Source organism: Meriones unguiculatus, chromosome 16, assembly GCF_030254825.1.
Source record: "Meriones unguiculatus strain TT.TT164.6M chromosome 16, Bangor_MerUng_6.1, whole genome shotgun sequence".
Taxonomy (NCBI): domain Eukaryota; kingdom Metazoa; phylum Chordata; class Mammalia; order Rodentia; family Muridae; genus Meriones; species Meriones unguiculatus.
In genome coordinates, this window is record NC_083363.1 from 62,092,292 (window position 1) to 62,118,896 (window position 26,605).

The window sequence follows — 26,605 nt, forward strand, 5'->3', positions numbered from 1 at the left end:
TTCCCGTGAGGTGTGGGTGGAGACACTCGGGTCATAAAGAGATACCACTTCTGAAAGGTTCACTGAGAGCTTTAGCAGAGGACCCTTTCTCACCAAGAACCAGGATGCCAGCAGTGGCTTTCTTGTGGAACACATTGGCCATGGGGAATCCATGGTGAAAAACACTTCTGTGGTTTGCACATGCTACCCTGCCCTCCATGCTCCATTTATTTCTACTCTCACTGACAATAAGAAGTATCCTGTGTCCATCCTTGAACCCCAAGGTCTTGCAGACTTTCTTGTACAAACCTCACGCATTGAGCAGAGATGTCATCATGTTCAGTCCATAGGCACGGAGGGATCCAAACTACGGACTTCTGGGAGGCATCTCCCGAGATCATGAGATAAGAGGTTTTCATTCCATGGACACCTTTTCCTTACCTGGTTTTGAAAGGCATTGTTGATATAGATTAGAAATATACACCTCAACTTTTTAAATAAATTTTTATTACCTTAAACACACACACTCACACACACACACACACACACATCACTTGGGCTAGGAAAACCAGAGAAAACTTCTAACTTGAGGAGTCAAAGTATCCCAGAAGTGCAGAGCCTTGTGAGAGGGTCTGTTAGGGTTGAGTGGTCTTGGATGGGGATGGATGGTTTTGGTGGGGCTGCCTTTTTCAGTCTCTGCATCTCAACTGTTCTAATATGTATCTCCCCTTTCCAGGTGTATTTACTCTCTTCTATGTCAGTAACCAGTTTCGGACCTTTCCCTTCTCCATCAAGGACCAGTTCATAATATTCTACAGCGGTGTGAGAGGGGCTGGAAGCTTCTCGCTTGCCTTTTTGCTGCCTCTGTCCCTTTTCCCTAGGAAGAAGTTATTTGTTACTGCTACGTTAGTAGTTACATACTTTACCGTATTTTTTCAGGTTGGTAGAATTCTTTCATATCTAAAATAAGTACATACTTTAATTGCTGTATATTAAATTTGTAGGGTGTAAATAAAGATGTTGTATCTGGTTTTTAGAACTCTGGTTGGTCCTTTAAACAGATTGTAAAATACTTGAAGCCATGTTCATGGTAAAGCTTTAATTTCTCAAAGTGTGTTGCCTTTGTGTCAATACAGTGTATTAATCAAATTATTCACAGGTGACGAGTGAACAACGTTACTCTGTTTATCATGGAAAATAAGATGACAACTGGTGCTTTATTAACTGGGCTTTTGCTTTAGCTAAAGTTAGTTCTTACTGAGCTGACAAAAATTTATTTTAAGAGGCCAAGATACTGCATTAAAATAGGTTACAACATCTATTTTATTGGACTATGTAGAAGAACTAAGAATTAAAGTAAGTTTTGATGCATTTAATCCAATAGAAACAAATAGATACATTTTATAGTTTTCATGATATATTTTTTTTCTATAGTAACAATGTTCACCCAGAAAACACCTTTATTTTGTTATTTATTATCCAGGGGATCACAATTGGCCCACTGGTCAGGTACCTGGATGTCAGAAAGACCAGTAAAAAAGAATCCGTCAATGAAGAGCTCCACATCCGTGTAAGTTAACCCCGTCCCTTCTGATGAATAAATAAGATGTTTCGTGTGTGCCCTTTTCACTACCCGTGAGAGCCTGCAGAAGACTGTACGGGTCAGGAGACTCAGAGCCGCTCTCTTCCAGCTCCTCTAGCAGGGAGAGTACCTGCTTACAGCTGCTGCAGGGAATCCACACCACTGTGGCCACCGTGGCCGCTCTAACAAGGCTTGTGTATTATCTTAGAGCTCTGAAATTAGGAAATGGCTCCCTCCACCAGCAGTGGAGGCTAGAGTTCAGGGCTAGAGTCTCCTCTGGAGGCTTTAGGAAAGTCTCTGCCTCTTTGTCTCGGTCAGCCTCTATAGGCTTCCCACACTGTTGTGGTCTGAGGGTGAAAACTTGGGTCCTGCTCATGGTAGGCAAACACTGTCACCGCAGGGTGTCCACAGCCAGACAACTGGGCTGTTTACCTAGAGATTCCTAACACAGCTCTGCCCTGAAGGCCTTCATGGTCTAACCATGTTCCTCAGACTGTCTAGGATCCTCCTTCTTGTTTAAAGTCACTAATGATGAGCTGTACTCACACCCACGGAATACAGTCACAGCAAATGACAAATTAGCGTTTGATTGGATGACTGGGGATTCACCCACTCAAGTTAACACCTTGGAATGATGTCACACTGACTAACATTCAGTGCGGGCCCAGTGGCTGCTAAATTCAGTGTTTCACGGGACCATGGCTTTCACCGGAACACAAAGTTTTACGGGAACATGGCTTTCACCGGAACACAGGGTTTCACGGGAACATGGCTTTCACCGGAACACGCCTCCTACGTGTCTGTTTGAGTCCACTGTGGTATCAAACCATGACATTTGGAATGTCTTCCATGACTAGAAATGAGAACTCGTGTGTGGATGACATACAGGCACAGATGCATGTGCCCATCAATGTACATTCACACGCACACTCACACACCCATGCCCATTACCCACATACATATGCATGCACACACATTGTACAAACCAAAATCTTCACCAAAATAGCTAAGGACCAGCAATGGCTGGGAAGCAAGCCCAGGAATCATAGCTGCTCCATACACTCAAGCTCAGGAGGATGTTTTGACTAGAGCTTTTTGTCTGTTACTTCTACCCCAAAGGGATCATAATTCTGATAACTTCAATGCTGTAGAGATGGGTGAAGTCTTCATATGTTAGTCTTAATTTCATACAAATGGATAGCCAAGGAAATAAAGTCATTTAAATTCCAGTTATTTGAGAATATTTAACTGATTAGGACAAGGAATGTTAAAAACTATGTTAATACCTTAAGCTGTTTATGCATTTTTGTTTGTGCCTTTGTTTTCTTATTTAGAGAAATAAGCAACATGTCTTTAAATGGAACTTCAACATTTTATCTCTTAGGTTATTTATTTTTATGTCTTACAAAGTTATGACTAAGGCCAACTCTGATGGTACAAGTCTTAAATCCAGCACTTGAGGATCAGAGGCAGGTGGATCTCTGTGAGTTTGAGGCCAGCCTGATCTACACAGAGAGACACTGTCTCAAAAAATAAGCATGATGACCATTGTTAGAAGACAGTAGACCAATTAAGGGTGTCAATAATAATTTTGTGGTTTTTAGTTTTTTTTTTCTAAATAAAACAGAAGCCAACATAAACCCAGATAATTTTTAATTTGATTATTTATAAGCATTTTACAATTACATCTTGTCCAAATTCTTATAAATCATTGTGAACAAAACAAAGATAGAATAATTTACTTGTTTGTTGAACTGTGACTTCCTGGATAAAGGATTAAATCTTAAAAGTAAAGATGAAGATCTTATGTCGGTTTATTAGTGTGAAGACCTGATACTTACCTCTTTGCTTCCCTCAAATCTTGTTCTAATGTTCACACTTTACCTGTTTGAAGTGAAAAAAAAAATGAAGAATATGGACAAATGTACTTATTAGATATAATATTAGAGCATCTGAAGAATCTCATTTTGGAGCTGTAAATTAGAGAAATGGTTTTCTTTTCACAATGAAAATTAAATAATAGATGATCACTATACTTTGCCTCCATATGATTTTAGTTGTGAGAACTTTCTATATCCTCCTAGAAACATATTATTCAGACCAAGTGCCAAGTACCCTGATTTTATTGTTTTTGATGGAAATTATCATGAAGTTTTTCTTCAGAGTCTTGTAGTAACAAAGAGAAATTCAGTTACTATGAAAATCATTACAGTCTAGTGACATGACCAGAACAGTAAGGAAGAGATTACGCTTAAGGAAATTAGAGCCTTCGTTAGTCTCCAAAGTGCATAGGTTTGTGTGTGTGTGTGTGTGTGTGTGTGTGTGTGTACCTTTAGAGTTCATTTTTCACTAACACTTCATCTTCCTATGTTTGGTTTGGCAGCTCATGGATCATTTGAAAGCTGGGATTGAAGACGTATGTGGACAATGGAGTCACTACCAAGTGAGAGACAAGTAAGCAGGTTAGGGTTTTGATAACTAGCAATGACTCTCTGAAGATGTTATCGTGAGGTATCAGGCCCAGGGAGATGGTAGATCCAGGGGTTATACTCTTCAAGAAAGAGCTCAAATGAGAGCTGCCAGGAGAGAGCTGCCGAGGTGGGGCAGGTTGGTTTGGAGAGGAACAGCAAGGCAGTGCTGGAAAGTAGAAAGTCAATTTAAGTTTGAAACAAAAGAAGCTCACCCATGCTATGAGCAGCTTTGGAAGTTGTGAAGGATGTTAGGACTCGTTGCCAGCCTGGAGAAGCCCTAGCTGGAGACCACCAATAGTCATTAATAGACAGCAGTTCTTCTGAGATGCCCACAGCCTTCGTGCTCACCACACCCCACATTTCTATCCTCTCAAGGAGGGGAACTGTGGCTGGACACAGACGGCAAGTCATCAGCAGGCTTTTAGCTCCTCAGTGGGCGTGTGTCAGCTTACATGAAAGGTGAGAAGAGGAAACGGACTGAACGCAGGACTCTGAACTTCCTGTCATGGATCTGAGGAGGAAATGGAAGAGCAGATAAAGCTGGGGAGAGGTGGACAGAGAGGATGGGGGAGAGCATGGGAGAGAGCCAACATGAGAGGAGTGATCTGGAACATGAAGAGACTAAGCGACCAAGAAGGTTAGGCCAACGTCAGCCACAGTAGTTGATAAGTACAAGGTCAAGAGGGACTCAGCGAGAGAACTGTTAAGTATATTGTGAAGTTAGGTTTGGGGGATTACAGACCTGATTACAGAGGGTGGAGGAAAAATCATAGTGTCCCAATGCAAAGGGCAGGAGGTCAAAGGTGACCTACTTGAATAGAACAGGTGGATCTAAGCCAAAAACGTGACAGAACTTGGGAGGTCAGCCTGCCATACACAGAGAAGACGTAAGTGATGATACCTATCTACCTCGAGGTCCGGGGAAACAAACAGTATAAAAAGCCAACATTCCAGGAAGTTGTTCCCCACGGAACAAAGCAGGCAGAGCACCTACCCTCAGAGTGTGAAATGATTGGAGGCATCGGCCATCGTGACTCCACACAGGCTCTCAAGGCACCCCAGCAGGTGCGCCGAGTAGGCTAAGAGGTTGGTCAGTCAGTTCCCTACAACAGTCAGCTGCCGTTAGAGTTGGGCCTAGTCAGTCTCCCTCAATCACACTTTTCGGATGCCTGGTGGGGAGTGGAGGGGCTGTTCTCTTCCTTGATTGGCAGGATTCAAAGTGCACTGTAGCACACTGAGGCAAAACTACTGAGACTGGCAGCAGGCTGGGCTCGCTGGGTTCCGGCTGAGCAGAGCAGCGTCACCGTAAGTGCAGCTGCTGCTGTTAGGAGCTCCCAGGACGCCACGCTTGTTCACAAGCCTCGGCCTTGTCTTCTCCTGCAGTTGGAGCTGAGTGAGGCTAGGCCACCTGGCGCCTCTTCTGTGCGCTTTCTGCCGGGATTGCACCTTTGTCCCTTCCTTTCTGTAGAGTGGATTTTGTGGTACCCAGGCCTCCAGGCCATTCTTTGTCATTTTTTAAAGAAAATGCTTTGATTTAAAAAAAAAAAGTGTTCAACTGTTATGGATTTAGGCACTTCCTGGATACTTTTCAGATTGGAGTTGTTGTAGTTTGTTTAAAGAAAAAAAAAATCTATGTATTTCCACAATACACACAAAGAGGTCGGTTTTAATGTTTAGGTTCAAGAAGTTTGATCAAAGATATTTACGGAAGATTCTAATCCGGAAGAACCTGCCTAAATCAAGCATTGTTTCTTTGTATAAGAAGCTGGAGATGAAACAGGCCATTGAGATGGTAGAGACTGGGATCCTGAACTCTGCAGTGTTCCCCACGTCCTATCAGTGAGTTCTGTCTGCTTTTTTGTTTTTATTGTTTTTATTTTTCCTAACTTCCACAGGGAGAGGTATTAGCTCTCTGAAATGCCGACTTGGATTTGGCAGATGAATCAATCCTCCTGTGTTACTACAATGAAATATATGAAGCAGGTTTAGTCTGGGCTCAGAGTCCTGAGTTCAAGGCTAAGGTCAAGTCTTTGGGTCTTTGACAACAACCGAGTAGGAGGGGCCTTGTTGGAGTGAGGGAGCACATACTTGAGAAGCAGAGAGGGAAGGATGAGAGTGAGGCTGGAACCCCCTTTGGGATCACACTCCCAGTGACCAGGGCGTACCATGTGGAGGCCAGCAGGGGGCTAATACCGGCACCCTGGAGACCAAGCTTTTACAGGAGGGCTTCTGAGAAAGGGCTCCCTAAACAGGAGGAGATGAGTGCTATGAGAGGGGTGGCAGCTTTAGAGCTGAGGAGGAGACTTTAAAGTTGAAGAGTCATATGACACTGTGAGATCCCTCTTGAACTAGGAGACCAGCTCAGCAGGACCAGAATGCCAGCACGCTGGCTTCCAGGTGCAAAGAAAGACGACACAGAACCCACGCGGAGGCAAGGCCTGGCACAGGCCTTATTTGCTGTGTCTGCCTCCATCTGCTAACAAATTGTCCCAAGAACTGGATGAATATTTTTAAAAGCTATTTTAATTCTCTGGCATTTCACACAAGCTCCTTCATCATTTCAGGATTTAACTCCCAAAGATGCTCAGCTTTCTCTAAGCAGTGACTTATGGGTTGCAAAAACTAGTCATAGAATGCATTTAGGGAAGGACACAACAGGCCCTCAGACCATCCTGTCGTCAGCTGATGACACTTGATCATGAGCTTCAGTTACATCCTCACCTCAGGGAAGCGGGTTGAGAACAGAGCTAAGGCTGGGTGCCAGTGAAATTGTCACAGCCTGCCTGAGTGCTAGCTCACTGGCAACACCTTCCCCGTCACCCGCTAATGAACCAGAAACACCAGTGTCTTCTCACCTGACCCGGGAAAGAGGTAAACAACTGTCTCCAGAGGCACCACAGTCTAAACAGAGCTTTCTGCCTTAGTTGCCAGTGGGATTGTGTTTTTGTAACTTGTTTTGTTTTGTGCTCCCCATTACGTAACTAAAAGGAGGCGCCTGATGTTCAAATGGGAATGTGCTACCAAATATTTATTGGCAATGCGGCCAGAGTCTCAGTGGAGCCAGAAGTGACTGGAAAACCCAGGATTGCTAATTCTGTTTTCATTCAACTGTTGCTATTTTATCCATTGAAGTCTCTCTCTCTCTCTTTCTATGTCTCTCTCTCTGTGTGTGTCTCGTGTGTGTATGTGTGTGTGTGTGTTTCATTTTACTTTTTAAAGCAATGCACTCACATCTTACTTGTGACCAGGGTTTCTGGCTCCTTACACTTTATGACTTAGCACATGTCCTGCTTGTGCTAAACCCTGTGAAGACTGACAGCTGTCCCCCCCCCCCTGCACGGACAAGGCACACCATTAATAGTGATCACACAGTGCCGTGTAACAGAGACTAGGAATCAGTAAGACTATGGGAGCAGTCTGTCTCCCATGACCTCCTGCTGGGCGCCTACTCTTCAAAGGATGAACAACGGTAGGTAAAGCAGGGGCCGAGGAAGACTCGACAGTTCCAGACAGACCACCAGAAACTTCCTCCACCAGTCGCTCCCTGCTTCTGTGAGCACTCGGTCTAGGAATGCCAGGGTGCTGATCTCCTATCTCAGACTAGAATCTCAGCTGCGTTTCAGTCTATTGGGCCAAAACCCATTTTGAACTTGGTATAACATCAATGCATCAGCCATAAGCAACTGCGTCAGTTCTGACCACAAGGCAATGTTTAAACCAGTTTTGTTTGGCACACTCCTCCTCACTTTCAGTCAATCATTTCTTCAGACTTGGTTTAGGATTTACTAAGCGTCTCACAGGGAAGGGCTTTTCCACCTCACAAAGCCCAGTCAAGTAAGTTAACTGGACTGAGAATGATTTTGTGAAAGTTGATGTTTGATACAATTTCAGTATTTGACTTACATTTATTTGATCTCACTAGAAATATGTAGGACACCAAGAATAAAGGAATTCCTCTCCCAAGATCAAAGCAGCCAATTTCTAAGGCAAAACAAAACAAATCAAAACAAAGAAAGCACGAACCAAGCTTCATACAATAATAGGAAGGAGAATTGTGTCCTCAGCCACCTCTTAGCAGCCAGTCCGAGATGACAACAACCAAATGGACATATATTTTTGCATTATCGGTTTAAGCAATTCTTACACAACAGTTTAACTTCCAAGGTTTGGGACCTTGAGGAGCAGGCTGGTAGGCTTGGAGGAGGCTGTTCTGCAGAGCCCACTGCTAATCATGACATACTAGTTCATGGTAGTCCTTCTCTGACCCCACGCTCCCCTTTGGGGGAGCTGGAAAACGCATTTCTATTGTTATTTCCAACACAGAGTGGTTCATCTCCCGCAGGCTGGTAAGAAATTAGCGAACGACAGCGACTCGGGGTGAAGCTTACGGGCCTGCAGGTGGCTCTGTGGGTCTGGGCTCTTGCTGTGAAGCCCGACAACCTGAGCTTGATCTTCTGGACCCGTAGGGTAAAAGGAGAGAACCCACCCTTACAAACTGTGTCCTGAGCTCTAATGTGTGCTGTGGCACAGGTGCACCAACACACTTACCCCCCCCCCACACACACACATACACAATAAACAGAGAAACATAATGCAGTTTTCTTTTTACAGTTCCTACCTAGCATGCATGAAGCCCTGAGTTTGATTCCTGGCACCACATAAACTAAGTGTGGGTAATCTTAGCACATGGATAGTGGAGGCAGGAAGAGCAGAATTTCAAAGCCACCTGAGATACACAAAACCTTATCTCCGATAGCTAGATTGATTTTATAGACATCACTATTATAGTTGTTAAATAGCCATAAAATTATTGGATAACTGGCTACCACTTTATAATCTCAAATTATTTTATTTGTAAATTCTCAAGAGCTTGAGCAGGTCATGCTCATCTTTTTTTATTATTATTGTATGTGTGAGTGTGTGTGTGTGTGTGTATGTGTGTGTGTGTGTGTGTGCAATGCCCATGGAGACCATCGGAGTCTGATCCTCCAGAGCTTATGTGAGTGAGGGGAGCAAATTCAGGTTTCCTGAAAAAGTGGGATGTTCTCTTAACAGCCGAGTCTTCTCTCCAGTTTGTTAGCTTTTAAATAATTAGGTAAATTCATTGTGGTTTAAAAATTCTTTTAATCAATCTCACATTGATGGTGTTAAGTTTGTATGTCAGCATTCTGAAAAACAACTATGCAATGTAAGTTTCTGATGTAAATTCCATGATCAAGTGTTGTGTATCCTTTTCGCCACACTTCACTCATGCTAGAGCTGGACATTGAGGGGCCTTTAATAAAGATGCAAGACAGCCATGCAGACAGTCACTGTTGAGGAACCGTGCATACAGCCAGGCAGACAGTCACTGATGAGGAACCTGCATGCAGCCATGCAGTCACTGATGAGGAACCTGCATGCAGCCATGCAGAATCACTGATCAGGAACCTGCACGCAGCCATGCAGAATCACTGATCGGGAACCTGCATGCAGCCATGCAGACAGTCACTGATGAGGAACCTGCATGCAGCCATGCAGACAGTCACTGTTGAGGAACCGTGCATACAGCCAGGCAGACAGTCACTGATCAGGAACCCTGCACGCAGCCATGCAGACAGTCACTGATGAGGAACCTGCATGCAGCCATGCAGACAGTCACTGATGAGGAACCTGCATGCAGCCATGCAGACAGTCACTGATGAGGAACCTGCACGCAGCCATGCAGAATCACTGATCAGGAACCTGCATGCAGCCATGCAGACAGTCACTGTTGAGGAACCGTGCATACAGCCAGGCAGACAGTCACTGATCAGGAACCCTGCACGCAGCCATGCAGACAGTCACTGATGAGGAACCTGCATGCAGCCATGCAGTCACTGATGAGGAACCTGCATGCAGCCATGCAGAATCACTGATCAGGAACCTGCACGCAGCCATGCAGAATCACTGATCGGGAACCTGCATGCAGCCATGCAGACAGTCACTGATGAGGAACCTGCATGCAGCCATGCAGACAGTCACTGTTGAGGAACCGTGCATACAGCCAGGCAGACAGTCACTGATCAGGAACCCTGCACGCAGCCATGCAGACAGTCACTGATGAGGAACCTGCATGCAGCCATGCAGACAGTCACTGATGAGGAACCTGCATGCAGCCATGCAGACAGTCACTGATGAGGAACCTGCATGCAGCCATGCAGACAGTCACTGATCAGGAACCGTGCATACAGCCATGCAGACAGTCACTGTTGAGGAACCCTGCATGCAGCCATGCAGACAGAGTCACTGATGAGGAACCTGCATGCAGCCATGCAGACAGTCACTGATGAGGAACCTGCATGCAGCCATGCAGACAGTCACTGATGAGGAACCTGCATGCAGCCATGCAGAATCACTGATCAGGAACCTGCACGCAGCCATGCAGACAGAGTCACTGATGAGGAATGCTAGCTGCAAGTGGAAAGGACTGCCAATCATCCCCTCATGCTCTAATCATGAGCTTCGTGGCTGAGTTATTGGAAGTTCTATTCTTCTCAAAGAATTTGGGCACAGTAGTTGTGCTTTAGGCATTCTTACTACAGTGTGAATATAATGTTTGCTAGTTTTCACAATTAAGTTAAAGTCTCTTTACATTAGTATAGTATCTCATGAAAGGAATAAAGGAAGGAAGGAAGAAGAAAAGAATTCATGAGAAATGTGGGCCTGTGTTCAGATGCTATTGGATTTGAATTTTCTTGTTTTACGTAGCAGCAGCGATCCCCTTTACATGTAGAAAGTGAATGTTCCAGAGACAAAAGCTGGGCCATTTGCCCGCTGACTTTATGATCCTAAGGATCTCCAGGAGCACTGCTCTCTGAGGCTGTGTCTTCCCTGTTCCTGTGATGTGTGCTCCAGGGATGGATGTGTTCCTGAAGTGACGTGAAGACAACTCCAGGCTTCACCTGGTTCCGGTTAACCAGTGCTTTTGTATAACTGTAGCTGCCACTTCTGGGTGTGAGGCAGGGAGAGGGGCATCTTTGAGGGTCCCAGGTTACCCACTTTAGCCAGTAACTCAAGAAGACTTTCATTAAGCCTGGTCCTTCCTGGAGTACCCAGTTACAAACTGGGGAAAATGCCAGGCCAGATCTGCTGCTGTATCAAGTTTCACCTGCCATTTCCTTTATCAGTGTTTTTTTTTTTCTATTTATTTTATATGAATGTAGAACACAGAAATGTTTGACTAGCTGGCGTTTCTGTTTAGTAATCCATTACACACACACACACACACACACACACACACACACACACACACACAATGATGGAATGTATTCAGATTATGTGAGCAGGTCTACCTAGGTCAGAATAAATTTTATTTGGAGAACAGTTACACAATTACATTTATATCGTTTAGATCACTAAAGCAGGTGCCCGAATTTCAGTCATTTTGTAGAAAGGGCATTGGTCATTCTGCAGATAGCAGCTGCTGCCTAAAGCCCATGCATCCCATGCTTCCCACCTAAGAGCGCTTCGTCATTAATTGCACGCCACATCCAAACCACCTTCACTGTTAGATGGCTACAGGGTTTGGGGGACAGTACTGAAAAGGTAGCCTGGGTTGAAATTAATGACTATTCCTGTGCCTAATCACCCTGATAACTTGGGGAAGAAGGTGTTGAAGCCATCAGTGCCTTTATGCTTCTAAGAAATTGGCAGACACTAGCAAAGGGAAAGCTGCATGGGCTCTCTCAGGGTCCTGAAAGAAGCATTGAACTTTTGGGTCCTTTTAAAAAGTGTTCTAGAGTGAATGTACATTTCCAGTGCAATAACAAAAGAAATTGTCTCAGTTACTGATACTAGACTGTGATCGACTACATCTGTCACTCGAGACTTTCTTTTTTCCTGGCTATGTCTTAGCTTTGAAATTCCAGAGGACAATTGGGCATTGACTGCTCCCCTGGCCCTGATGCTGTTTTAGAGTCTCTGAATGCCCAGAGCCTTGCTGGGTTGACCTTCCTGGTGCAAATAGTCTAATTCTGTTTGTAAAATGTGATTTCCCTTTCTTAATTATTCCTTAATCGAAAATAAGGCCTTGTCCTACTTCTGTTACTGCTGCTGCGATAAAAATACCCCAATGCAAAGCAGTGTAGGGGGAAGGCGCTAGCTCACAGGTCTAGGTTACAGCCCATCACCTCAGGGAAGTCAAGGCAGAAGCCTGAAGCCATAGTCATATGGTGGCCAAATGAGTGGAGAGAGAAGGCTCGTGTGCATGCTGGCGCTCAGCTCTCTTTATCTTCTCTTACACAGCCCAGGGACATGGGGATGGTGCCTGCACTTTCAGTCTGGCTCCTCCTGTACCAGTGAAGGCAGTCAAGACAATCTTCCACGGGCCTGTGGACAGGCCCATCTGACCTGGGCCACCCCTCACTAACAGTCCCTTCTCCAGTGATTCTAGTTCACTTCAGGCTTGACTGCCCCAGACCCCCTAACTGCACAATTTACATGTTTGCTCATGTAACCTCTGTAACCCGACATGCGTGCGAGGCTCAAAGTGCAGTGGTATGGACAGGGTTGGTCTCTGAACTGTTTGCTGTCTACCCACACGGAACTTCACAGAGCTAGCAAAGAACAACAACAACAAACCCAGACCTTTGATTGAGTGTTTGCATTTCTGTTAAATTATAAAGGATTGGGATTACGTTTCCTGGCATCCCCTCCTGAGAACTGAGTTTTATTGTATTTCAGAAATTGTTTGGTGGTTATGACCTTACGCCCTCTTTAAAGGTGGGTTATAATAATAAACAAGTCAAGGCTGTAAGGGAGCCATTCGTTTACATCTTTAAGCCAAGCCGTATGCTTAGATCACGCACACACATACATGATCTAGGATTGAGGAACTCCCCCAGGACAGGGCAAGGCCCATGGTTTCTTCTTGGCACCTCTTGCCCAGACAGAAAAATAATGGCTTCTCTCCACTGTTGTTTCCAGGCCTGAGAGGAAACAGGGCACTAAGAGGCTTTCACCTGAAGACGTGGAGTCCATGCGAGACATTCTGACAAGAAACATGTACCAAGTCCGACAAAGAGTATGTGTGAGGCCTACCCTGCCTTGCCCTGCCCTGCCTTGCCCTGCCCTGCCTTGCTCTGCCATGCCTTGCTCTGCCCCTACCTGCCTTGTTCACACTGTCCTCCTGAAGCAGTATTTCTCCTGGGTTTGGAGAACAGAAAGCCAATCATCAGCTTCAAGGTTGCTACCAGTGGCCTAAGAATAAATGCAAATACAGTTGCTGGCTCTAGGGGTCAGGCTGCCCCAGCCCTGCAGCCAAAGCTTTCAGAACACACAGGTCTCCCTATCCTGAAAGGGAAGAGACTCAGCCATCCTCTTGTAGTGTGAGAAAAAGATGGCACTGGGATTCTGATGGCCACCCAGCTGTCCAGTGGGGTCACCTATGCTAAACGTTAACAAATAGCACATACTGGGTCAGAATTATGACACCCAAAAAGAAAGCTGGTCTATAAAGTACAGTGTTTTGGTCTGGAAATTGGTGTGGACTCTTTTTCAGTCTTTAGCAAAGGGCTTTTCAGAGACACCGAGTTAGTGACAGTTAACTCTATGTCACCCCTGAAGGAACTATTTCGAGTTTGATGATGGGTATGTCCATCCTTTTTTGTGGGTGTGATTAAGTATGACTCTTGTGAGGTTTTATTCCTTGGAAATGCCCTAGGAAATCATCTAAGCTGCTCATGTTCAAGTAGAAGATGCTGAGGTTAGCAAACTTGGTGATTGTGTTTGTTCAAGGTTGTAAAATAAATGTAAGAGTTCTCTGCTGAGCACCGACCCAGCATTTTTTCTAAGACTCCAGACTTAGACAGCCAATGTCCCTGCAGTTCTGTGTGAGAAAGCTTGAGGACTAAGAAGGCTGGACGGTACAGGTCAGCTCTGTGACGCTGTTCTTAGGGTGAATCCCACGGCTTGTGAACCATTCCAGGTGAAACTGTCCCAGCAGCCCAGCAGCTATCACATTCACCTTCGCTAAGGAGATAAGAGCTTCCTGGGGTGAACACTGGCTGGCTTAGTGAGAGCCCGGTCCAGGGAGTACCTGGGACTCCATGTTTCCCCCTCTTAGTGACACAGGGAAGGAGGCTGGAGTTCTCAGACTCCAAGACATTCTGAAATGGTCTGTCATCCATACTCTCTTTCATTCCTCAGATGTAAAGGAAAAACATGTTTGTGGTTAGGGTTTTTGTTGTTTTTTTTTTTTTTTTTTTTGCCAGCTTGACACAGACTGGAGAGAAGAAAGCTTAGACAAGGGATTGCTTTTATTATATTGCCTGTGATCAAATCTCAGAGACGGGGGGAGGGCTTTTCTTGGTTAATGATTGATGTGGAAGAACCAGATAGGCACTTTTGTCTTTGGTCTGGTGTTCAGCACTCTCTCTTCTAAGCTTTGCAGCATCTTCTGTCTTTCCTTGTTTTTCCAAATTTGAGTAAATTGGCCACTTTCATTAACGGGTCCATTGCTAAGCATGGAGTAGAATCAAATCAGAGTAGGATTGGTGAGCTGGGTGCAGTGATAGGCTACAGGTAACTTTTGCCTCCACTTTTAGTCTTGGAAATGGAACTAACCAATCCTCTTTTCGGTTATTCTAAATTGATAAGCACCATTCTTGAAAAGCAACTTGGGAGCAAAGGGTTTATTTGGCTTGCACTTCCTATCTTTGAGGGAAGTCAGAGCAGGGACTCAAACAGAAGCAGAGGCAGGAGCCACGGAGGATTGCTACTTCTTGGACCACTCCCCTGGCTTCCTCAGTTTACATTCTTATACCACCCAGGACTACCTGTTCAGGAATGACATGACACACCACGGCTCTCCCACGCAACTATTAATCAAGAAAGTGCCCCGGAAGTCGTGATTTCAGGCAATGTGATGGAGACAGTGCACCACCTGCATTGCCCGCTTTCCAGACGTCTCCCTTCTTGTGCCACGCTGACAACCCCACCCCACAAACTCTAGCAACACGCCTGTTTTCCCACCACCTCTAGCACTCATAGGGTTAGGAGAGTCTTCCATTCTTTCAAAGGAAAATCTCCCGAAAATGTTGAACAATTGAATATCCACTGCTTATCACAGACAGCCTAGTTTGAAGGAGTGACACAAAGACTGTAGAAGCTGTCTATGTCCACATGTCCGGATGATAGGCACAGGACTGATGGCTGGAGGCGTTTATCGATGTGTGTGTTTTAGAAGAGTCTCTCTTGGGGCTCAGTGGTCACCTCTGGGCAGGGCCAGCCAGAATGCAGGGTCTGATTCTGGGCAACCTGAAGTTACCGTTGCTATGCAGTTGTGCTGGTCCCACTCACTCTCTGGGCACATATCTTTGAAATATGTCCTCTTAGCATGTCCAGTATAAATATGCATGGGTGGGGAAGATGAAGGACTAACTTCTGGAGATTCTCAGTGGCACAGCTGTAGAGAAACCTCCCGGCAACACAGTGGGATGGAGACAGAGGCACACACCGAACATCAGATAAACCTCACTGCAGGCTCTAAGGCAGCAGTTTCCAAAACCACCCTTCAGAACAGTTCCTCATGTTTTGGTGATCCTCAACCATAAAATTATTTTTATTGCTACTTCATAACTATAATTTCGCATTGCTATGAACCATGATATAAATATATGATATGCAGGATATCTGATTTGCAACCTCTGTGAAAGGGTCATTTGACCTCCAGAGGGGTCATGACCCGAAGGTTGAGAACCACTGCTTGAAGGCGAGGTCAGAGACTGCTACAAAGCCCCTGACACTCTCAACGTTTCTACACACCTTCAACGGAAGGGGAACAATCTATCCAGATCCTGTTCTGGATAGCTAATGGCTTACATCCATCCAGCACCTGCTGGGTTCAGGAACATTGTGACTCCTTGTTTCTCCATCAGAACTCAAGGTTTAGGGGGAAGAAACAGTCTTTAGCTGTGCAGTGGTCCCTTCTCTAAAGGACAGAGGAGGAAGAAGAGGGAGGTCAACAGCACAGCACAGTATGTGCAGAAGCTCTCTGCAGAGGCCGAGTCAACCCTAACAGTGGCTTCTCAGGCAAATCAGGAGCCTGGACGTCCAGTCATTACTTGAAGTACTGCACACTGAGCTGGGAATAGACAAACATTAGACGTACTTAGGTTAGAGTCACCTTTAAAGAAGATGGACAGAAACCTTCCTGAAAACTGTATTCACACGTTTTTTCCTTTGTTTTTGTTTTTCCTGGAAATTAGCAGAGCCTGGACTCATCAAAACAGTGGATAAGGAGCTTCTAGGAGGCGTTGAGCCAATGGCTTCCTCATTCCTCCTTTGGCCTAAAGAGCCTCTGCTTGTCTTAGAGAGCTTGATTTCATTAACAGGTGATGAAAACCACCTATCTGTGACCTGGATACTCAGCAGAACACAATAAACTGAAAGCGAATGGAACACAGGAAGTCACAGTTGCCTTGGCTCTCTGTCAGGAACACTGTCTCCATCCAGGCTGGAACCTGCCCATCTCACCACGTACAGGAAAACCCGATTTCTTTTGTATCATTTGATAAGACACAGTAGGATGGAAGGACGTGTTTCCATTTTAACTTCTGATCCCTGGGGCTCATCTCACGGTGCATGAGAGTATGTTTTCCCAACAGACAGGGTGGGGAGGCTGGAAGACAGGGTCTTCATTTCTAGATCTTTTTCTGTGGTCCCACATACAGTCCATACAGTCCCTTAAAGGTGGTTAGCATTTCCTGCCTTGGTTCTCATGCTCCTTCCATCTGCACGTGCCCTGGGATAGAACCCACTTGGAGCTGCAGTAAGCCTGCCCAGAGCACCCTACTCCATCCATCCGAGATGGTCCTGACAGTTTGTCTCATCCGAGTGTACAAGCCAAAGTCCATGTCTGCTTGACTCCCCTGGGGGGGGGGGGGGGCGTAAGCCTTTGGAAGTCCTGAACTTACAAGTGTTCATTTCTAATCCCCTGCCTGTTAGAGCACCCAATCAAACGTCCATTTTTTGTTATTGAATCGATTAACCTTTTAAAGAAGCCGTGAAGCAGGAAGGATGGCTCAGGCAGCAGCGACCTTCTCATCCAACAGAGCTTGCACAGTGTTTCACCTCTGGACTCCAGGAAACTGGACACAGCCAGCTTTGGCGGGGAAGAAGCTCCACTTAGTTACACATGCGCTTACAGACAGAAGCCTGTGGTCCATGACAGCTTTCCCCTGGCTTGAGGTCAAGGCAAGGAGAGTGATTCAGAGCTCAGGAGATCCAGATTCTTAGGCTGTTCCTTTCTTGCTCTGCTCCTTCCCTTATTGACCTCCCCAGGAAGTGTCTGCCTTGCCGAATTGATGAGAATCATGACAGGAACAGCTCAACTCTCCTCTCTCTCTCTCTCTCTCTCTCTCTCTCTCTCTCTCTCTCTCTCTCTCTCTGTGTGTGTGTGTGTGTGTGTGTGTGTTGAGGGAAATGCCTTTAACTGAATCGCAGACACATTGTGGAAATTTCAAAATTAGTTTTAATGTTTTTCCTGCCTATTATATCTGAAGGCCTAGCGTGTAAATAGGACCTGAGAAAGAGTGAGTGAGTGAGTGAGTGTGTGTGTGTGCATGCGCAGGCAGCCACACTCTGTGGGCACCTCGTGTGGGGGTGAGGTTGGAGGGTGTGGAGGGTGAGGGGGGGTAGCTTCACCAGCCCCAGGCACAGCCAGGCCTGAGAGTCCTGAGCGGCTTGCAGGCTTTCCTTCCACCGACGTTGACTCCATCTTGCCAATGCAAAGCTGAGCCTGGCTGTGTGTCTGCCACTCTAGCAGTCTCTAGATGCTTGTGGGGTTGGAGGTATCCATGGAATTATCACCTGCCTATATTATGCTCTTCCTACAGACCCTGTCCTACAACAAATACAGCCTCAAACCCCAAACAAGCGAGAAGCAGGCCAAGGAGATTCTGATCCGCCGCCAGAACACCCTGAGGGAGAGCCTGCGGAAAGGCCAGAGCCTGCCCTGGGGAAAGCCGGTATGTGGGGGCTGTACCCAAATAACGGGGCCTCAGGCAGAGCCTCATCATCTGAGGGCAAAGCACTGTTAAAACATCCTACTTACTCAGGCCTCACTTGAGCTAGAGGGTGCAGAGGCCATCTGTTAGTATGCAGAGGGCGACATGCTAAGGCATGCGCCCACCCCCACCTCCCATCAGGGCCTCAGGCCTCGGCATCTGTGATGAAGCATGGTGGTGAGAGGGTTCTCATGGTAGATCGGTGACTTCAAGCAGCCCCTGAGCTGAGCCCAGAACCCACGGTGGCTGAGTGTGAACCTGCCGGGACTCCTCGGAGCAAAGCTTCTCCACTCTGGACTCCGCTAGAAGCGTCTGCCCCTGAGGCTCCCAAGTCTCCCCACGTCACCTGGCGAAGCGGTGGCTGAGGCTGTGCTCATCATGTGGGTGCTCCCGATGGACACTGGATCTAGAACAGCCCGGATGTTGGTCCAGAGTGGGGCTGTGAGAGTGACTCGGAAGGCTGACAAGGGTCCTGTCAATGTGAGAGAGCTGTAGACAGTGACAGACACAGACACACACACACACACACACACACACACACACTCACACACAGAATACATATAGAGGTGGGGATGGTTTCGCTTCCTTTAGACAGAAGGAATTAAACGCTGTAACCCTAGGGAACTGCCCAGCTCAGGGCTGCGTCCTTCCTTTTATTGTCCCTGTGCCAACTGAAACTGCACTAGTTTTTTCTTCTCTTGTTTCTTCTTGTTCCCCACAGGCAGGCACCAAGAACTTTCGCTACCTCTCCTTCCCCTACAGCAATCCTCAGTCAGCAAGGAGAGAGGGATGGGCAGCTGAGTCCACAGGTAACCCACGCCCCCCTGCCATGTCTGCTCCTGAGCAGGCTCAGGTGGGGAAGATTTGGGCACGTGGGGGCCAGGAGAAACAATCAAGACTGTTAAACAGGAGAAACAATCAAGACTGTTAAATAGACACTTGAACGAGAACAAAATGAAGGCATCCTTTCTAAATAAACGTCAGAATTGTATTTCTGGGCACAGGGATGTAGGTTTATTATAATGTTGCCATGCACGTTTTAATCTTCTTGGGCATTTGGAGCATAGGGATGATGAATAGGTCTCATGATTTAACCATTTTGATTTTTTCACTGGTGCCTTAACGATATGCATGTAAAGGACAGTTGTAACAGTCCAGTGCAATTTAAATATGAGGTTAACTTACTTTTATTGGAGTGATTTAGTGATTTCTCATCTAACACGTAAGTGAGATCCTTGCGCATTGAAAATGCTCATTATTCTAATAATAGCCAATTTACTGTGTTCTAAATATGTATCAAAATGATTTCTATTAGAAAAGGGTAACATAGAATAATCATATGTCATGCTATTCTTTAATTTTATATTATTTAAACCTTAAAAATCACATTAAGTATTCAAATAAACTAAAGGCATAGGACCTTAAATAATTATTTGTTAAAGGCAATATATTAATTAGTCTTTGTAATAAGGGTTTTTTGTTTGTTTGTTTGTTTTGTTTTGTTTTTCTTGTTAGAATGGGCTTCATATAAAACACCATCCATCCCTGGAGTGAAAGCTCATGAAGGGAATTAAACAGGCCAGGCTAAGAGGGGATGCAGTCACCACAGAGCCTTTCAGTAACCTCCATCTGCACTTCTCTCCACAGTATCCTGACCTTCACGGGGTCAATGCCTTATACAAAACATCACCTGAACCAAGCACCGTCCTGTGCAAAACTCAAGCCTGAGGGGCTGACTCCCCATTCCCAAATTTTCCAGTTCACTTGACGGTGTCCTAGAGAAGACAGATTTCTCACCTCAACAGACAGGAATTTAGTTCTCATGTTTAGTGATAAAATACTGGCCAAAATAATTTATTTACTTTCAAGCCATCTTGACCTTTCCTTGGCTATGAAGTAAGTCAGATAGACCCTTGAGATTGCCTGCTCTGCTGTCTTCCCTCCCAGCGCCGTCTTCTCTTCATTTTATGTGCATTAGTGGGAAGGTGTCAGATCCCTTGGAATAGGCATTACAGAAAGTTGTGAGCTGCCATGTGGGTGCTGGGAATTGAACCCTGGTACTTTGGAAGAGCAGGCAGTGCTCTTAACCATTGAGCCATCTCTCCAGCTCCCTGTTTCATTAATCTTGATGTCTGTTCCTGGTGACACTCCAGTAATTAGTATCATTTGCTATTGTGAAGAATCAAAAGTAAAGGAAATTAGGAAGAGAGGCACAAACATGGGACACGAAAACAAGTGGTTTTAAAATATCTTTCTTATTTTAGTAACACAATGCTAATCTTGCCACTTCGGTGACTAGGGAACAAGAGGGAGCCACATCTATCTTCTGGAAGAGCCACCAGTATTGCAGGGTCCTGACACAGGTGTGACAGCCAAGCAGGTGCTTGGGCAGGCGTGCACAGATGTAAATAAGCAAACAGCCAAGTGGTCACACTTTTGGAACTCTCCTTTACTCCAAAAATGTACGCATTCACCACATTTCACTGGTGAAAGGAAAGACGATGAAGTGGCATGAAACATGGAAAGCGACTGTCACAGAGGCAGATGCACGGTAGTCAGCCCACGGGGGCACGTTCTCGGCCTCACTGTGTCGCCGCAGTACCTCTGCCCTCTGCTCAGCATCTCCTTCACTGACAGGGGGCATCTGCCACAGCCGGCGCCTTCTGCGGCTCCCGGCCCCTCCCATCTGTGTTTCCCCGGGGTCAAAGCAGAGAAGGTCAGACGTGAAGCTTTAGATAGCGACCAGGTAAGCACCGAGCCAAGGTCACGTGTGGCTCACACCTGTAACCTCACTCTGGAAGCTGACACAGGGTTGCTATAGTCCAAGGCCGCCCTCTGTGACGGCGTGAGACCTTGTCTCGACAGAACAGAAACAGGGTAAGAACCAACCGCTCGGACAGCCCTTCGAGAAGCGTTTCCCTGTTAGAAGGCGGACACTTTTGTAGTCGTCCCTTTACACTGTTACCGATCCCCACCTGCGAGAAGCTACCCCGCCGTTCATCCGGGAAGCCCGGCTAAATGCGCAGGTTCCCGCGCACCCCACCTACCTGTGCCCGCCGGGTCCGCGGGGCTGTGATGTTGAAAGGCAAAGTCGAGCTGACCTAAACGGTCTAGAGCACAAAGGCCACCCGGGCATGAAGTCTTCCCTCTGATTCCAAGTGTTTCTCTCCATTCTTGTCTTGTCTTCTCAGATGCGGAGGGCGTTGAGGCAGGATCCCGGCCCTTGATGTTCAGTGCGCACGCCCGAGCCGGGTCCCTTCAGGAAAAGCGACCGTCGCAGGCAGCGGTCCTGATGAAGCGGCTGCCCGGAGGACAGAAGGCGCGCAGCTTCAGCCCCCGACGCAGCTGGGAGGAGCAAGCTGGACGGCGCCGGACCGATGCCATCCGGCCCAGGCCGCTGTTCCATGCTGTGGATGAGGAGTATGAGTCGGGGGAGCAGACGGAGGAGGAGACCTCGGCAGTGGGCTCCGGATGGACAGCCGAGCACCCCCACGGCAGAGAGCACTACACATCGCACAGCCCTTTGCTCCACAGAAAGTAGTTCACCGTTCTCACCGGCTGCTGGGTCGGTCCGGAGTCCCGCTTCCTGTTTCCTAACGCGAAAATTCATAGCTGAGAACAGAGTTATCGAGTCCGCATGCTTTACAGGTTTGGACACCTATCTGTACAGGCAGGTTGACGTCACAGCGAAGACCGAGCCACGCTCTTGTGACTGTGTAAGATGGAGCTGTGTGCGACAGAGCCTCACTCCTCCTCAGAATGGCCAGCCACCTCAAAGGATAACAGGGCTCCATCAGGCTCCTCCAGTTTTCTCCCAGACGTCAAGCTGGGATTCTGAGATAGGCAATGACCGAAGCCTTTAGAAAAACTCACCAAGGCTGAACAAAGAACCAAAGAACAAAGAATTAGTCATTTAGAATTCACAGGAACCTTGTGAATTCACATAGAACCTGATCTATGTCACCTGTCCAGAACCACACGTGGTTGGTCAGTGGTTCCTACCCGCTCTGTGTGTAGGCGGTTTATACTCAGTTAGCATGGCAGGGGTCTTTGAAAGCATCCGGCTCCGCCCCTTGTGCTGGAGACAGCTTGGAAAGGTCTTAGGGAATGTTGGCCATCATGCAAAGTGAATGCATTTGGCTTCAGATTTTTTTTTAATGAACTTCTTTATTTCCAAAGAGACAATAACGTACCTCAAAAGAGGTGAAATTTGTTGCAACATTATTATATTTAATCAGTGACACTGATAGATGTGATCTGCACTGTAGGGGTTAATCTTTGAACAATGAGTTTATGCACTATTTTTTTTTAACTGGAGTGTTAATTTAAAATAAATTTTAGAAGTGTGAGAGTCACAGTTTCATAGCAATGGATGAATAATGCATATGTCTGCTGTGTATTTGTAGTTTGGGGAGTTTTGCTCTGGAGTTTAGTAAGTATTCTTTAGTTGACCTTTCCATTGTGATTATTCCAACCCTGACCTTGAACTTTACACACTTGCCATTTTTGTCAACCAACTCTTTATCTCTCCTCCTTCCTTATGCTTTCTCTCCCTTCTGTCTGGGCATCTACAAGTGAATCAGCTGTCCTGAAATGCTGTGCTGGAGAACTAGAGCTACGACCGTCCATTCAGTAGACATCCTTTCGCCCTTATTGCTTGTGCATCTTCACCCATGTGATTCAGTCAAGCACATCCTTCCAGGCCACCATCAAGCTCCCCGTTAGGAACCTCCTTGGCTCTCCTAAGCTCTAGGAAACCTGTACTCCTTCAGGTCGGGCCTTGTCCTTTGCGCACATGTGTTTAGTCTTGTGACCCAAAGCAAAGGATAGTTTGATCATTTGACCTTTTGACAACTTATTGGTTGTGACTTTCCGCTCATCTTTTTTATTGTTCTTGTGTGAGTTTTCCTATTTTCTTTCATCTGTGGTCACGTGTCTTCTACGGGGCAGAATGCACACAAATGTTGCACAGAAGACAATATTTTTGAGCTGGAAGGGACATTAGAGTAGGTGCTGTCATCAGATATTACTACTTTCTAGGTGTCAAGAAATAATGTCCTGAAGTAGGACCTGGAGCCACCACGGGGCTCCATCACTGATGCTTCACTGAAGCTTTCCATCAGCGGGAGGACTTGTCCTATAGCATGACCTATGGATACCAGCAATGACCATGTGACTTTGCTCCAGACCACCCACACTGCAGGAGTAATTTTCACTCAGGTTCCCATGGTAGGAGCACAGATAAAAATCAAAGAACCCCATTGTTCCTCAGACTCTGAAATGGAATGTTCTAAGTCATACGACATCTTTTTAAAATAAAAACCATGGCTTGTCAAGTGAGCATAACAAGCTCCGAGGGAGGAGACGTGCATAAACTCAGGGAAGCAGCGATCAAAGGGGACCAGCTTCACACGGAGACGGTGACTCAGAGTCTTACCTTGGCAGCTGGCGGTACAGAGGCCGATAGTGGCCACCGGACCGCACAGGTGCAAATCTGTGTGTGCAGCCTAGTCTTCGGAGGCCAGTGACGCCAACTTCTTTCCCAGACTCCATCTACAGAGCAATCACAATCCATGTCACCAGGGCTAGGGGAGCCAGCCAGATTTGAGGATGACAGGAATCCATCAGACTCTCCCAGACCCCAGTGCCATTCCAAAGAGGGGTGCTGGGATTTAGAGAGATACGATAGTGGAGGTCGGTAAGAAAACGCATTGCTGCACAAAGGACCACATTCTATAGGCTGAGAGCGGCCTTAGAGCAGAGGAGAGGCAGAGAAGCCATGTTTGTCCACAGGAGCTGTTTGTTTTGGGAACATGTGCCTGTGATGGACCCTTGAGGATGGGAAGACAGTGCTCTCGGCTGCACGGCGTGCCCGTCCCATAGGACACGCAGACGAGTGCTCTTGGATGCAGTGCAAGCCTTTCTGGCTTTAGAGTTGGTCCTCTTTCCCACAGAGCCGCATCTGGGACCCTGAATGTATTCCTTCACCTGCAGATAGTCCCCGAACCTAAGTACTAAGAATTCCTGCTGCGTAAGCATAGCTATAATAAAGTGTAATGTATGTAATAGGCACAGTAAGAGATGAGCTAGAACAGTAAACAGACCAAATGGGATACTTTATTATTAATGATTATTTTAAAACTCGAGACTTGCTCATTTCTGTAAGTTTCCATTCAGTAGTTTAGGGTCGCAGTTGGCTATAGGTGATTGAAATTGGGAAAGTGGAACTTGGGAACAGTTTTTTTTGAGACCCATTCTACCATGAAGCTCAAAGATAAGTGAGAAACAGGAAAACAGCCGTGCTGGCGTGCTAAGCCGCCGAATGCTTTACTTACCCTTTACTGCCCACTCAGAGGTACTGGCTGGGCTCTTGGGAGCCTGGTGAACGTTCCAAGGGAAACCGTGTGTGGGGTAGCTGCAGTCACCCTGATCCTCTGGCCACCAAGCCCTTGTAGGTCAACAATGGACAAGCAGACTGTATTTGTGTTGTCTTCCTGAGGCCATTCACGTATTGGCTGACTTTGGCTGCTGGAGACTGGAGGTGGCTCCAAGGCCTCTGACTAAATGGTGACAGGCTGAGGGTCCTGCTAGGTGGTCAGGCTGCTGGCTCTGTCAGCCTGGGAGGCTCGCTTTGAAGTGCTCAGCCAGCAGGGTTTGCATGTGTGGTGCAGCATCACCTTCCATGTTCTCTTTAGTGCGGCCTGTGCTGGAAATGGGTGGAGGGTCAGCAAGCATCTGAGAATGCGCTGGGTTGTGGGTTTCACTAGTGAGTTTCTCCAGCAGGTACCAAGCTGGACAGCAGAGGGAGTTTCCTCCTGGGCCTGGAGGACCTCTCGGAGGGAGGACCTCTCAGCCTGTGCTCCCTGTTCACTGGGAGGGATGGAGATGACATTAGGATTCCTATCTAGGGCCTGGCTTCTTAACCACAGCTGTCAACACTTCCCTCAATGGCCCCAAGGAGCTTAACATTTTATTTTTAATCGAGAGAGAGAGAGAGAGAGAGAGAGAGAGAGAGAGAAAGAGAAAGAAAGAGGAAAGGAAAATTACAGAGCTACAGCCCTTTATTTACCATTTTCTCCTGTGAGTTTCGTGTTCTGTTTGTTTTTAACTCTGAGAACTAGCTCATTATCACAAAGAACGCTGGGTGTCAATGGATTCTAAGGTTCACTGGAGTGTAATTTCCTTTAATTTATTCTTTAGTTAACAGTTTTCACTTGAAAGATTTTCTCTGCATTTGGTAAGTTTTCATATATTTCTTTTAATCTGACGTGAGATCGCCTGCCCCTGCTCTGTCTTTCCACAAACAGAAGGGATGTTTGCAGGAGGGACTCTGCCACACACTTTCCTACCCTCCCCTCCTTGTTTCTTTCTCTCCTGAGGCTGTGTGCTCCCGCACCTTCCTCCGTGTTTATATTTTATAAGTCCTTAGAGGTAGGGAGACAGCGGTGAATCCTGGGTGGAGCAGCCACTCCTGCTTGAGGGGTGCTTGCTCACGCGGGCATGCACACAGAACGCCAGTCTGCAGTGGGACATGCTGAGTCCTGCAGGGAAGCCCTGTGACCATCCCTACAATTCAGAAGCCCATGCACTGGCCATGCAGATGTCAAATTAATATGCCTAATTCAAAACTCCAGCTCTGAAGCTATAATTAGGCAAGTTAATTCAGGCATTCTTAGCCTGAAATTTGCCAGTTGATTAAAGGGTGATCTTAGAGAGTGATCCTGAGGATTAGACAGAGTATTGTCTGTCATTGTGATAATAGATAGATTAATTTATCTAGTCCTATTTAGGCTAAAACATAGACTTGTAACACAAGACACTCACAGATATAGTGACTCCAAATGGAATAAATGACCCTTGGGATTTGCTAAGTGTTCCTCTGGCTGGCGGAATTAGGGGGATGTATATGGCAGCCATAGAGAACATTTAAAAACCTGTATCAGCACACTGCTTGGCGTGTGTCATACAGAGCTCACTAGTCATGAGCCAAACCAGAGACAGCCTGAGAATGGAGCCACAGTGCTGAGTCAAAGCGCGCTCCGCTTTCTTAGGTTTACCCAACGTTGGGGCGCTGTGCTGGAGAGCAGCAGGAGTTCATTGGTCCCAGTTCAGCCTGTTGTGGAGGACAGCCACTGAGCAAAGCATCTTCTTTCTTGAGAAAATTTCAGTGGGTCCTTAGTGCCCCAGCTTCAAATTTCTTTTCTATGGAATGTTTCCTGTATATCTTACAAATACTGAGGCAAAAGATAAGTGTGTCTTGCCAGAATAAAGGGGCCCTGCTGTGCTTCATGGTGCTCCAAAATGAGGCCCCTTAACATTTAAAAATGCAGACATCAGTGAACGTGCCGATGTTGCTGAAGGCTTTTGTAGATAGACTTTAGCCACTAATAAAATAAGTAGTTTCTTTCCTGTTTTGATTTTTATCTTCTGTTAAAACTCTATCAACTCTGTTACCTCTAAAGCCCTGGACCCCAAGAAAACCAAGCTGTGACACAGAAAGCCTCCTTTAGGCAATCAGTCTTAGCTGATCTTTCAGATGGTCTCTG

At 46.4% G+C, this 26,605-nt stretch overlaps 1 protein-coding gene across 1 annotated transcript in view; it reads left to right on the top strand.

Annotated features, from left to right (window-relative positions):
* Slc9a4 (solute carrier family 9 member A4) overlaps positions 1-23,615 on the top strand; it is a 47,372-nt gene extending 23,757 nt beyond the window's left edge. The window contains exons 6-13 of the mRNA XM_021661980.2: positions 716-918; positions 1,463-1,549; positions 3,945-4,015; positions 5,710-5,871; positions 12,979-13,075; positions 17,889-18,020; positions 18,781-18,868; positions 21,251-23,615. Of these exons, the coding sequence (XP_021517655.1) occupies positions 716-918; positions 1,463-1,549; positions 3,945-4,015; positions 5,710-5,871; positions 12,979-13,075; positions 17,889-18,020; positions 18,781-18,868; positions 21,251-21,600 (1,190 nt within the window). The 3' untranslated portion in view covers positions 21,601-23,615. The remainder of the gene's footprint in view (positions 1-715; positions 919-1,462; positions 1,550-3,944; positions 4,016-5,709; positions 5,872-12,978; positions 13,076-17,888; positions 18,021-18,780; positions 18,869-21,250) is intronic.
* Positions 23,616-26,605: the final 2,990 nt, after the last annotated feature.